The sequence below is a fragment of the Colletotrichum costaricense genome, assembly GCF_030867565.1.
Source record: "Colletotrichum costaricense strain IMI 309622 chromosome Unknown Scaffold_10.1, whole genome shotgun sequence".
Taxonomy (NCBI): domain Eukaryota; kingdom Fungi; phylum Ascomycota; class Sordariomycetes; order Glomerellales; family Glomerellaceae; genus Colletotrichum; species Colletotrichum costaricense.
In genome coordinates this window covers 1,001,552-1,014,301 of record NW_026848239.1, presented here as the reverse complement: position 1 = coordinate 1,014,301, position 12,750 = coordinate 1,001,552, and the positions used below count along the sequence as shown (strand labels likewise).

The window sequence follows — 12,750 nt, the reverse complement described above, 5'->3', positions numbered from 1 at the left end:
ACAAGGTACTGCGAAGACACTGCCGTGATCTAAGCTCCAAGACGAAGTGAAAGTCAAAATATGCACGCTTTTGATGATTATTCTGATACCCTCTAACAGTAAACCCCATTTTCCTAGATCCTGAAATCCTTGTAAGACCACTTCTCCGTAAGCTTCGCCCTCGCCTGCTTCTTGAACGGGATATGTCTCCTTGACTCCACCTTTCCACGGACAAGCAGACTACGGTACCGGTCCTTGAGCAGGTTACCCTCGGGCCTCAACAACCGCAGCGAATCCTGCAGCTCGTCAGGCAGAACCAGCTCCAGATCCTTTTCGGGCAACTTCATCTTGCCGAGCTGTCTCCTCCGCAGCCGTCCCTCGTCCACGATATCCTCCTCGTCATCGTCGGCGTCGCTCCCCTCTCCCACCTCCTTGGCCAGCGCCAACGCGCTCTTGGAGGCGTCGCGGCCCGCAATCTCGGCCGCAATCTCCTTGATGCGCTCCGCCTGCGCCGCCTTCTTCTTCAGCGCGAGCTGGTGCTTGGCCTCGCGCTCCGCCTCCTTGCGACGCTTGATCCGGTTCCTCTGCTGCGGCGTCTTGCGCTGGGGTCTCTTGGTCGTGGGCTTGTCGTCGCCCTCGACGCCGCTCTCGAACCCTTCCCACGCGGAATCCTCGTCCCACTCGGACAGCTGCGCGCGCGCTTCCGCGGCGTCGGCCTCGGCGGCGGACTTGGCGACGGCCTCGCGTTTGATGCGGTCGGCTTCCTCGGCGGCGAGGCGGGCTTCTTCGGCGGCGACGGCGCGGGCGCCCTCTTCTTCGAGGCGGTCGGCGTAGTCGTCAAAGGTCGGGTTGTAGGAGTATCCGCCCGTGGGCTTGACGACGGCGGGGAGCTGGCGACCGCTGGCTGTGAGGGAGATGGGGGCGTGTTTCAGGGTCTTGGGGGGCTTGGCTTTTTGTTCGGCGGGGAGGAAGTTGTCTTTGCTGGTCTTGTTTGCTGCTGCTGCTACGGCCTTTGAGGAGGTAGAGGGCGCGGCACCCCAGAGGTCGTAGGTCGCTTCCTGGGGTACGAGGGCGGTAGATTCCTCCTGGTGTCCGTCGGCGACGCGACGAAGGCGGCTCAGTTCCTTGTGGGAGACCCAGTCGGTGCGCAGGCGCTTGACGGGGAGGAGGCCGTCCGAGGTCTTTGAGAGGGCGGTTTCGGCGTCGCGCTTCTGCTTGCGGGAGGAGACGGCGGGGACGGAGGAGCGGGCGGCGAGGATCTCGTCGGACTTGAGCGTCTTCTTTGGCTTGGGGCGCTTTTCGACTTTGCCGACCGTGTCGAGGGTGAAGAGGTCTGCCGAATCCTTTTCTGCGACGACGCCACTATAAGATATTTGGTTAGTTGTCTACTTTGTGTGCCAATTGGGGCATTTCCGAGAAAGGAAAAAGGTTTCTAAGGCAAAGAGGGTTACGTACCCGGCGATAATCTGTGTGTTCAACTCATCGAGACCTTCTTGCACCTCGGAGACGTCGACGTTCTTCCTCCACGCCTTCTTTCCCTTTCTTGAGGGCTGCTTGCGTTGCTGGGGAGCTTCGCCGTCGCCCAAGAGGGGCTTTAGAACGGGCATGTTGTATAGGTAGCCGAATCACACTTCGGGCTTGGAGGGGTTATTTGGGTAAATAGGTGCAAAGAAGATGGAGAGAATCACCGGGGGTGTCTTGATGTCGAAAAGTCGATCTTTGCGCCTTGCCCATTTGCTGGTCGTCGAATCTGCACTCTGCACCAGCTGGGACGGCGGGGCCTGGACCGTCCAGAAATTTTCGAGCAAGGGTCTTTTTTTTTGTCTTATCGGATATGGGGTTTCTTATCGATTATCAGCACGTGATGTCCCCCCGTCTTTGCTGGCCTCCTCTGAGCCCACCTCAATGGATGACGGGGGCGTGGTAATGCGCCTAAAGGCGGACAGGTTGACCTCCTTTTACTTGTCCAGCTTGCTCAATTTCCACGACCCGCGATCTATAACCCTCACACCCCTCCTCCTCCCAGCCAGCCCAACTTCGCCCTCTCGTCGGATCTGGTCCTTTGATCTAGCAAAGCACTCGGCTTCTCAGCTTGGTTTTATTTGCCGACTCGACGACTCCCTTGCATCGAGCCAACGTGTTGGTTCTGTAGCCCGACTGGCGAAACCCCCGATACCACCCTTCGGAAGCTTCCCTTTGACCAAAAAACCGCAACCATGGCGTCCGGCGCAGGCGGGTCCTACAACAACCCCCTCAAGAAGTTCAAGTACGATTTGCGCCGATTGCGAAATGTTCCTATTCAGACAATTGCACAATAAAACTAACACAATGACATCCCCAGGCTTGTCTTTTTAGGCGAGCAGAGCGGTATGTATCCTGCATTCTGTCTTGTTCGATGTGGTGAGAGAGACCCTTGGCTGATAAGTTCTTTGTGTTATTTGCAGTGGGGAAAACTTCACTCATCACTCGATTCATGTACGATTCGTTCGACAACATGTACCAGGCGACCATCGGAATCGACTTTCTTTCCAAGGCAAGCCATTGATACATTTCCGGGCGAGGGACGAGGAACCACTGTCTAATACATTGCAGACCATGTACCTTGAGGACCGGACAGTGAGATTACAACTTTGGGATACCGCCGGACAGGAACGTTTCCGCAGTCTGATTCCCTCGTACATTCGCGATTCCAGCGTCGCAGTCGTTGTCTACGACATTTCAAGTACGTGGAACTGCATGGGGGAGGCACAGAAGAGGGAACTCGTGACTGACTAGATGGCAATTCGAAGATGCGAAATCCTTCCAAAACACCAAGAAGTGGATCGACGATGTGCGCGCCGAGAGAGGAAACGACGTCATCATTGTCCTCGTGGGCAACAAGACGGATTTGAACGACAAGCGCGAAGTGACGACGCAGCAGGGCGAGGAGGAGGCCAAGAAGAACAACCTCATGTTCGTCGAGACTAGCGCGAAGCTGGGACACAACGTCAAAACGCTGTTCAAGAGAATAGCCCAGGCTCTTCCAGGCATGGAGGGAACGGATGCTGCCGCGCAAGCTTCAAGCCAGAGTGCGTATTCCCTTCTCTTTGAGATTTGGTTTATAAAAAGCAGGGTGGTTTATGCTAACTTTAACGCAGTGATCGATGTCAAGACGACCCCCGCCCAATCATCGCAAGAGGGATGCGCGTGCTAGACGATTTTCTTAAGGAGACAAAGCAAAACAAAAAGACAACGACTCTGGAGTAGAAAGTTCCCGAGGCGAGCCGTGACGGACGACGCGGGGCTGAGTTGGAGTTGCCGTTACGTTACGTTGCGACATGACTGGCGGGGCAGGACATCTTAAGCATAGCGTGCAAATGGGGATTTTCAGCATCAGTTACAGTTTGTATAATAACGGGCTATACTCCACGGTCGTTAGTACATACCTACATTTAATGGCTCTTTTTTCTCTTCTTTCCCCAATATTGTCTGTCTACATGGAATGCAAGTGTACTTATTCATATGTGAGCGTCACGTTGGCAGTATTAAGTGTCAAAAGTCAGCTGGCGAATGAGTTGTCCAAGATGCTCACCGCCCGAAATGGCACGGGACTCTCACGATGGCTGGCGTCCGTGATGCTACGGTGGGCTGTCACCGAGTGCCGGGGTCCGTTGAACATGTGGTGCCAGCGTAGGAATGGCCCGCAAATCCGTGGCATCGAATTCCCAGGTCCATCCACTTTTCGGATTCGGATACCTACCTTACCGCGTATATGTAGATAGCTAGCTGTGCATTCACAGCCGGTGTTGCTGTAGATTGACCCAGAGAGCGAGGTGCAGCATCAGGTGCAGACGCGGGTGACGGAGAGCAGCGGCGCGGACTCAATGAAAACCCCGGGGCGTGACGCTATGACGGATCGGGTGGGGCCCATCATGTCATCGAGAATTTTAGAAAGGTGCGAACGCAGGGTCTTTCCGCTCTTTATTTTGTTTGGTGGCTGGCCCATGTCAATTGTCATCCGGCGCTGCCGCTTTGGTTAAAAGTGACGGGGCCTCTTGTTAGGCTCATCTTTTGCGACGCTTCCCCAAAAGCTTACCACCCTCAGGTTCTTCTGACGTCTTCACGGATTACCTGAGCTCTCAGGACCCCTTTCTTTTCTGGCGCGATACCTACGGATACCCTCCTGCTGTATCCGTACATATAAACACCAACGAGACATCACCAAGATACAGTGGACGAACAGATAGACCGACGGACAGGATGGCGTTCTCAAGATTCAGCATGCGGTTACCGCTCCCAAAGGTTAGCATGTAACACAACCTCATCTTCCCCAACCAACTACACCCAATAGTTACACAACATCATGTTCATCATCTTTAACCGATGAATTACTGGGCGGTTGGCTAACATGGTGATCACGTTTAATGTGTGCGACAGACCTTTCTAGGATGCATCGGCCTTCAAACAGGCACCGAGGTCATCTCCCTCATCCTCCTCTTCAACAGGCTCACCGGCCTCTACGGTCTACTCGCCATCCTCACGGGCTACGAGCTCTCCGTGACGCAGCTGTCAATGTACCTCTACTCGCTGGGCGTCGTCGTCCTGCTGGCCATGTTCATGCCCCACATCCGCAAGCAGAGCCCCTTTGAGACGCTCAGCCTCGCCTGGCTCTACATCGTCGACACCGTCCTCAACGTCGCCTACACGACCTTCTTCGCCGTGAACTGGTACCTCAACAGCAGCGCCCTGGACAAGCACCCGGCAGGCAGCACCACCCCGGCCGCAGCCGGTCCCGCAGCAGCAGCGGAGATTGCGGAGACGGCGCTGGCCAACGGGGCGCCCGTGGTTCCCGACGTGCCCGGCACGACGAAGCACATCGGGCCCCAGGAGTCGTGGATGAGCTTGGGGCTGATTTGCTCCGTCACGCTGGTGCGCGTCTACTTTGCGCTCGTCGTCATGTCGTTTGCGCAGCAGGTGCTGCAGCGGTACAGCGCGGCGGACATGGGCTGGGAGGAGGAAGGCCGCAGCAGCGGCGCCGGCAAGAAGGGCGGCGTCGACGGACCTTTCTCGCAGGGCGAGCCGGGCGGCGAGGGGTCCCGCGGCCGTATCGGGCGCGTGATGCTCGCCCTCGGTCGCGGGTACTGGCTTCGCGAGAGGCCTCAGGAGGAGTGGGCGAGCGCTGTGAGCGCCAAGTTCCGGCACACCGGAGTCTAAGTCTTTTAAGTATCGCGGAAGGGCGGATTCAGAGAGCTACCGACGGTACCGGTAGGTATTGACTATTGAAGCGGCAAGAGATGGATGTCGGTGCGGCATGTCGGGCGGCAGCGGCAGGTTGACCGCTTGGAGTGGATACCGCCGGGACGGCAAGTCGATGATGCCATCGGGCGGTGGTATCATTGGGCGATGGCATCATTTGAGATTTTCTGCGCGCCAGAAGTGGATCGGGAGACTCATGAGCGAAATGCATGTCGGGGGTGCGATGGGGAATAGTGTACAACAACATTTGATGACCCTCAATCACGGAAGGTGAATCGGCGTTTGGGTCATTGGGAGAGATGTTTCGTCACGAGGGCATCCATTCGGTTGGTGCCCGGTTCACGATGGGGGATTTAAAGCGGGACCGAGAACGAACGTTCTATGGTTCCAAACCCCGAATTTGGGGAGAGCATACGATACAAGCCATACATATAATAAGCATACTTAGTAGCAGAGTAATACAAGATCTTGAATCCAAAGGGATCATTGGGTTGATTGGTGGGTATCGGGCATTGAGCGAACTGTGTGAGAGTGACAGGCGGAAACTGCAAATACAGAGTCTACCATTTGTAATCCGAAAGAATCTCCGGGGGAGGGGGATGGAGATGGTGGGGCAGTTGAACGGGATATGGAGCAGCATGTCAGTCTACTACGTACGGAGTAGTTTCCACTAGTTGACTCGCCTCCAGATGGATGGGATGAGGCACGGCTACGAGTCCGAGCATTTGCCTGCCTCTACCTCTGGTTGAGTCTTACTGAGCCTTGGGAGAGAGTGAGAGTGAGAGTGAGAGGAAAGGCTTACCGGCCGACAACGGCCTTTTTCGGCATTCGGGCATGGGGTCCAGATTCGCTGCCCCTGTTCATGCTGTATTAGCCAAGAAGTGCCATCCACTGATTCCAGCCATTTGAGATGGAATTTGTTAGAGTGTTGTTGAGTGGCTGATTGGGTAAGGCAGATGAGCTAAGAGTCTAGGACAGAGTCTACATTAGTATCCTTCTTCCCAAGTTTACATAAGGCAATACTATCATAGTCGGAGCCGTCAACGACTCTCGTGATGAATAATACAGCATCCAGGACAGGAGCACAGAAGAGGCAACGGCACTCGCTGAAGTCCCGGCTCTTTCCCTCCAGCTCCAGGTACTTGACTACTTTACCACCTGGAAGAATCCCGATGTACCTTTTCTGAGCAATGTACACACACCAAGTGCAGCGGCATTGCCCCAAGGCAAGCCAACCCGCGGCGCAATGGGAGCAGTGCGGCATGGCAACTGGCGAATGGACTGGGGAGACGCTGCGCTAGCCGATCACGCAATCGACCCTGATGTCGACAAAATTCATTGTTTTCTGCGGGGCGAAATTTCTCAGTGGGCACAGGCTCACAACGCCCCCCCAAGCACGCCAGCAACAGCAGGCGCAACCCGCCATCCAGCTGCTCTTGCCTGACTGAAAGACGACGAAACCAAGCAAGGGAAGGAACAGGAATTGGGTACTTGCCAGGTCACTTTCTGTTGATTCCAAAAGCAGAAAGAACCATCGGAGCTGTTTCGCAACTTCCTGGGGCACCTTGGACTTTTTTTTTATCAGCTTGTTATCCATCGATCTTCCCTTTTAGACCTCTTATTACCTTGACTTACACCACCATCTTCCTCCTCTCTCACACTCTCTCACTCATTCTCACCCTCTTCCTCCTTCCGCCTCCCATCTGCCATTGCATCCTACGGCGCCCTTCTCCGACAATCCTTTCTACGGGTTGATCTGTGTTAGTCATTACTGCTGTAGTCGACTTATTGTTGGTGTTCTGTCCATTCTTGGTTCCTGATCCAGAGGAAGCCAAACAGACAGCTCGAGAGGAATCCGGAACTGTACACTGCAAACGGCAGCGAAAAGAGTTTCGAGACCGGCCACTATACGATACCCCCGTCTTCGAAATCCGCCCTCGAAACCTCCTCCAAACACGCACATACACACATATTGACAATGGCGCCGACAAGAGGTCAAATCCAGACGCCTGGAGAAGCTGGTAAGCAGTTGTTGCTCTCTTCAATTCTTGGGATTCCACGGCTTTCGTCTGCTGTTACTGCTGCTGCTGTTGCTGCTGTCACCCCTGGTCTTGCACTCTGCAGCGTCCGTCATCCTTCAGCGCGTGTGCCCGCTGTAACTACAGCGAAGCTCCGACATTGTTGGAATTGGGCCAATCAGAGCTCTGCTATTTGTCGCATCCCAGCGGTGCAGAGTCCCCCGGCAACCCACTTGTGATGGGCAACGAGCAGCACCCAGAGAGAAAGAGGCAGAGGGATGATGGACGACGTCGACCAGAGACGCGGAACAGTCTCAGTCGCAGTTTGCAACGAGAACAATGACAATACTGGCTTGTGCTAACACGCCATCTCTACAGTTGCGAGAATCGCATACCTCTCCAGCGACGTCGTCGTCTCCGTCCAGCCTTCGCTGGCCAAGGACTCGGAGTTCTCATCCCACCTTAAGCGCTACGTCGCTCGCAACGACAAGAGCCTCGTCGCGAAGTCTTCAGTCACAGAGGTGAGCAACTACTCGATTCGTCTTCTCCGCAATCTTTTGGCTTGGAAACTGACTGTGACTGTCCCAGGTCCAACACGTAAGGCACAATGCCGACCCCCTCCTCTCCGTCTTTGCGCCTACTCGCGCCGGCAAGCTCGTCGCCGTAACGACCTCTTCTACCGTTCTCCTTCCCGCCATCTCCCACCTCTACAAATTGGCAAACTACCCTGTCGTCCTTCACGTCGCCCTTCAGCCCGCTGGCTTCCCCGACTTCTCCGCCATCACAGCTATCCGCAACTCGGGATGGACTTTCCTGCAGTCAGAGTCTCTCCAGGAGGCTCAGGACATGGCACTGACGGCACATGCCCTCGCCCTCCGCTCCGGCAAGGGTGTTGTGCACTTCTTCGCCTCGTCGAGCAGCGACGACGATGCTGCCATTGAGGCAGAGGACCCTGAAGTTGTGCGCCAGATCCTCGACGTTGACGCTGCGAGGCGCTTCCAGCAGCCGTCCAACGGCTCTGCCGCGTCGGCTGTCGGTATCTATGCCGATGACGGCCGACTGCCGGTGGCCTCTGACCGATCCGACGTGCCGCCGACCGGCTCCTCCGCCATTAGTGGTCTGAGCTCTTCCGAACTCGCATCGTCCGTGCACTCCAAGCTCGAGTCATCCAGGGCCTCGGTCCAGTCCAGCGCCGAGCACAGCGTCACCGACAGCCCACCCTCTGTCGTCTCCTCCAACGCCACCACGATCGAGTCGTCCCTCCCCGTCGTCTCATCTGAGGATATCCTCAAGTATGCCAACGGCATCTGGGCTCAGATCAAGAGGATCACCGGCCGTGAATACCAGGCCTTCTTCTATGCCGGACCCACGAATGCAGAGAACTGCCTCTTCGTCTTTGGCTCTGGAGCCTACTACTTTGGTGATGTGATTGACCAGGCCCGCCGTGGAGGTGACTTCTCCAAGGTCGGCATCCTCACCCCCAGACTGTACCGCCCCTGGCTCAGCTCCTCTCTCATCGAGGCTTTGCCCAAGTCTGTGAAGCGCATTGCCGTCCTTGAGCAGGTCCACCGCAAGACCACAAAGTGGGGCCCCGTCCTCATCGATGTTCTCACCAGTGTGAAGAGCGGCCCTGGTGGTGTGCAGACCGTTGTCGGCTACCAGCTTGGCTACATTGACCCCAAGACTGTCATCCAGGCTCTTCGTGGCGTCCTGCAGAACCTGACTTCCGAGTCCCCTGTTCAGAATCTTGAGATCGGCCGCAAGGAGGTTCCCCAAGAGGTTCTCGAATACGGTCTTGAGAAGCCCCAGGTCGAGAACTCGTACACCAAGATTCTCGACCAGCTCTTTGGCCAGAGAGCCTACATTGCCAACGCCCTCAAGGCTAGCAATGCCGGCATCAACTCCTCCATCCAGGCCAGCCCTGAGTTCGGCTTCGGTTCCCTCTTGGCTCGCAAGGAGCGTCGCGTGCGCTTCGTCAACGAGGTCAAGGAGGCTGCCAACAGCAACCAGTTCGTGACGGATTCTCCTAAGAGCTGGCTCGCCCGCTGGGCAGCCAACGAGGCCGACTCCAAGAAGGCCAACGAGATCGCCGACGACTTGATCCCCCGCCTTGAGACTGATGGCTCCTCCATTGCCCGCAACCTATTGTCCAGCAAGCGACTGTTCCGCAAGGAGTCCCTGTGGCTTGTGGGATCCGATGCCTGGGCCTACGATCTCGGCAACTCTGGTGTGCACCACGTCCTGGCCTCTGGCGAGAACGTCAACATGCTCATTATCGACTCGACCCCCTACTCGGAGCGTGCCGCTGCCGATGCCAACCGTCGCAAGAAGGACATTGGCCTGTACGCCATGAACTTTGGCAACGCTTACGTCGCCTCTACTGCCGTCTACGGCTCCTACACCCAGGTGCTTCAGGCCATGCTCGAGGCCGACCAGCACAACGGTCCCTCCGTCGTCTTGGCCTACCTGCCCTACTTTGGCGAGACCGATTCTCCTCTCACCGTTCTCCAAGAGACCAAGAAGGCGATTGACGTCGGCTACTGGCCTCTGTACCGCTGGAACCCCGCCAACGAGGCCAAGGGCGAGCCCAACTTCACCCTCGACTCTGAGCGTATCAAGAGCGAGCTCAAGGCCTTCTTGGACCGCGACAACCAGCTCACCCAGATCATGCAGCGCGACCCCGTCTTCGCCGCCAACCTGTCGCAGGACTTTGGCTCCGAGGTCCGGGCTCAGCAGAAGCGCAAGGCCAAGGATGCCTACGACCAGCTTCTTGAGGGTCTCTTTGGCGCTCCCTTGACCGTGCTGTACGCCTCTGACAACGGTAACGCTACCAACGTTGCCAAGCGTCTCGGTAACCGCGGCAAGGCTCGTGGTCTTAAGACCAAGGTCTTCGTCATGGAGGACTACCCCCTCGAGGACTTGCCTTCTGAGGAGAACATCATCTTCGTGACCTCGACCGCCGGACAGGGAGAGTTCCCCCAGAACGGTCACGCTCTCTGGACCGCCCTCAAGGACAACACCGAGCTCGACCTCGCCAACGTCAACTACTCCGTATTCGGTCTCGGTGATCGTCACTACTGGCCCCGCAAGGAGGACAAGATCTACTACAACAAGCCTGCAAAGGACCTTGACCGTGTTCTGTCCAACCTGGGTGGCAAGAGACTTGCCGACGTCGGTCTTGGTGACGACCAGGACCCCGATGGATACCAGACTGGCTACCAGGAGTGGGAGCCCAAGATCTGGCGCGCCTTGGGCGTCGATAACGTCGATGGTCTTCCCGAGGAGCCTGCTCCCATTACCAACGAGGACATTAAGATTGCCTCCAACTTCCTCCGTGGTACCATTGTCGAGGGTCTCAACGACCCTTCGACTGCTGCCATCTCTGCTGCTGACCAGCAGCTTACCAAGTTCCACGGTACCTACATGCAGGACGACCGCGATGTCAGAGATGAGCGCAAGGCCATGGGCTTGGAGCCTGCCTACTCGTTCATGATCCGTTGCCGTCTGCCCGGTGGTATTTCTACCCCCTTGCAGTGGGTACAGATGGACGACATCGCCAACGAGCTTGGTAACGAGACTATGAAGCTCACCACCCGTCAGACCTTCCAGTTCCACGGTGTCGTCAAGGGCAAGCTTAGACCCGCCATGCAGGCCATCAACAGGGCGCTCATGACCACTATTGCCGCTTGCGGTGATGTCAACCGTAACGTCATGTGCAGTTCTCTGCCTACCCAGTCCAAGTACCACAGGGAGGTCTGGGCCAGCTCCAAGAAGATCAGCGACCACCTGCTGCCTTCGACCACCGCCTACCACGAGATCTGGCTGGCGGACGAGAACGACACCAAGACCCAGATCGCCGGTGACGCGGTACAGGACTTTGAGCCACTGTACGGACCTACCTACCTGCCCAGAAAGTTCAAGATCACCATCGCCATTCCTCCCCACAACGACACCGACGTCTACGCCCACGACATTGGTCTCATTGCCATTAAGGGCAAGGATGGTAACCTCGAGGGTTTCAACCTCATTGCTGGTGGTGGTATGGGTGCCACGCATAACAACAAGAAGACGTACCCGCAAATCGGTCGCATGTTCGGCTTCGTCAAGACAGACCAGGTCCACATTGCTTGCGAGAAGATCATGCTCGTCCAGCGCGACCACGGCGACCGCAAGAACCGCAAGCACGCCCGTCTCAAGTACACCATTGACGACATGGGCGTCGACGTCTTCCGCGGCAAGGTCGAGGAGCTCTGGGGACAGAAGTTCGAGAAGGAGAAGCCCTTCGAGTTCAAGTCCAACGTTGACACGTTCGGCTGGCAAAAGGACGAGACAGGACTCAACCACTTCACCTTCTTCATTGAGAACGGCCGCATCGAGGATACTCCCGAGTTCCAGATGAAGACTGGTCTCCGTGAGATTGCCAAGGTCCACAAGGGCGAATTCCGCCTCACGGGTAACCAGCACTTGATTCTCAGCAACGTCGCCGACGAGGACCTCGACTCCATCAAGGACCTCATGAAGAAGTTCAAGCTCGACAACGTCCACTTCTCCGGCATGCGCCTCAGCTCGTCGGCCTGTGTCGCCTTCCCTACTTGCGGTCTCGCCATGGCCGAGTCGGAGCGCTACCTGCCTGTACTGATCACCAAGCTCGAGGACTGCCTCGAGGAGAACGGTCTGCGTCAGGACTCTATCGTCATGCGCATGACAGGATGCCCCAACGGTTGCGCGCGTCCCTGGCTCGCCGAGGTTGCCTTTGTCGGAAAGGCGTACGGCGCGTACAACATGTACCTCGGCGGTGGTTACCACGGCCAGAGACTGAACAAGCTGTACCGCCAGAGCATCAAGGAGGACGAGATCTTGGCCATCATGAAGCCGCTACTCAAGAGATACGCGACTGAGAGAGAGACCGGCGAGAGATTTGGTGACTTCTGCATTCGCGTTGGTGTTATCAAGGGCACCAAGGAGGGTCGGGATTTCCACGAAGGGGTAAGACGAGATCCTAGCTCTCTATTGATATCTTGAGTTGTGATGACTAACATTAATGATAGGTTCCCGAAGAAGAGTCTGACGAGGAATAAGCCTGTCTAATGCTTTCGAGTACTGACGGTTTTACGACGAGATCTGATGTTCGGTGTGCGGACGAGGATTTAAATTTGAGATTTACAAAATGATGGGATTTGCACAAAAAAGAGATGAAAAAAGTTGGATTACTTTTGTAAAATGTACATGGTCTTATATCCGCTTTAGCAGCTTTCAAGCATTACGGGGGCCAGGCGTTGCGATTTGTCGTTTTTACTATACTCTTCTTATTCGATTTATGAAAACTATATTTCAAACTCCTCTCTAGACAGGTTGAAAGGCTGTCTCTTTCGCATATGTCTGTCTGTCTGTGTTTCAATGTATGTTTTCGTAATTGGGTGCAAGCTAAAGTCGAAGACTTGAGACGGCGCAACAAGTCATCGGGTACATCATTTTGCAAGGTACGGTGCTTTGAACAATCATGTGAAATTATCTAGAG

The 12,750-nt window shown here is 56.0% G+C and overlaps 5 protein-coding genes across 5 annotated transcripts; 4 read left to right on the top strand and 1 right to left on the bottom strand.

Annotated features, from left to right (window-relative positions):
- Positions 1-113: 113 nt before the first annotated feature.
- CCOS01_09941 (uncharacterized protein) lies at positions 114-1,586 on the bottom strand (the record flags this gene model as incomplete). The annotated part of the gene is made up of 2 exons (XM_060458098.1): positions 114-1,341; positions 1,435-1,586. The coding sequence occupies 2 exons, from the start codon at positions 1,584-1,586 to the stop codon at positions 114-116; spliced, it is 1,380 nt and encodes a 459-aa protein (XP_060311263.1).
- A 609-nt stretch (positions 1,587-2,195) lies between these two features.
- CCOS01_09940 (Ras family protein) lies at positions 2,196-3,172 on the top strand (the record flags this gene model as incomplete). Its single annotated transcript, XM_060458097.1, has 5 exons — positions 2,196-2,245; positions 2,321-2,369; positions 2,572-2,701; positions 2,769-3,047; positions 3,117-3,172. The coding sequence occupies 5 exons, from the start codon at positions 2,196-2,198 to the stop codon at positions 3,170-3,172; spliced, it is 564 nt and encodes a 187-aa protein (XP_060311262.1).
- A 1,046-nt stretch (positions 3,173-4,218) lies between these two features.
- Positions 4,219-5,172, top strand: CCOS01_09939 (uncharacterized protein; the record flags this gene model as incomplete). Its single annotated transcript, XM_060458096.1, has 2 exons — positions 4,219-4,260; positions 4,396-5,172. The coding sequence occupies 2 exons, from the start codon at positions 4,219-4,221 to the stop codon at positions 5,170-5,172; spliced, it is 819 nt and encodes a 272-aa protein (XP_060311261.1).
- Positions 5,173-6,460: 1,288 nt separating this feature from the next.
- Positions 6,461-6,658, top strand: CCOS01_09938 (uncharacterized protein; the record flags this gene model as incomplete). The annotated part of the gene is made up of 1 exon (XM_060458095.1): positions 6,461-6,658. One exon carries the CDS (start codon positions 6,461-6,463, stop codon positions 6,656-6,658), a length of 198 nt encoding a protein of 65 aa, XP_060311260.1.
- A 534-nt stretch (positions 6,659-7,192) lies between these two features.
- CCOS01_09937 (sulfite reductase hemoprotein) lies at positions 7,193-12,310 on the top strand (the record flags this gene model as incomplete). The annotated part of the gene is made up of 4 exons (XM_060458094.1): positions 7,193-7,235; positions 7,611-7,753; positions 7,821-12,218; positions 12,281-12,310. The coding sequence occupies 4 exons, from the start codon at positions 7,193-7,195 to the stop codon at positions 12,308-12,310; spliced, it is 4,614 nt and encodes a 1,537-aa protein (XP_060311259.1).
- Positions 12,311-12,750: the final 440 nt, after the last annotated feature.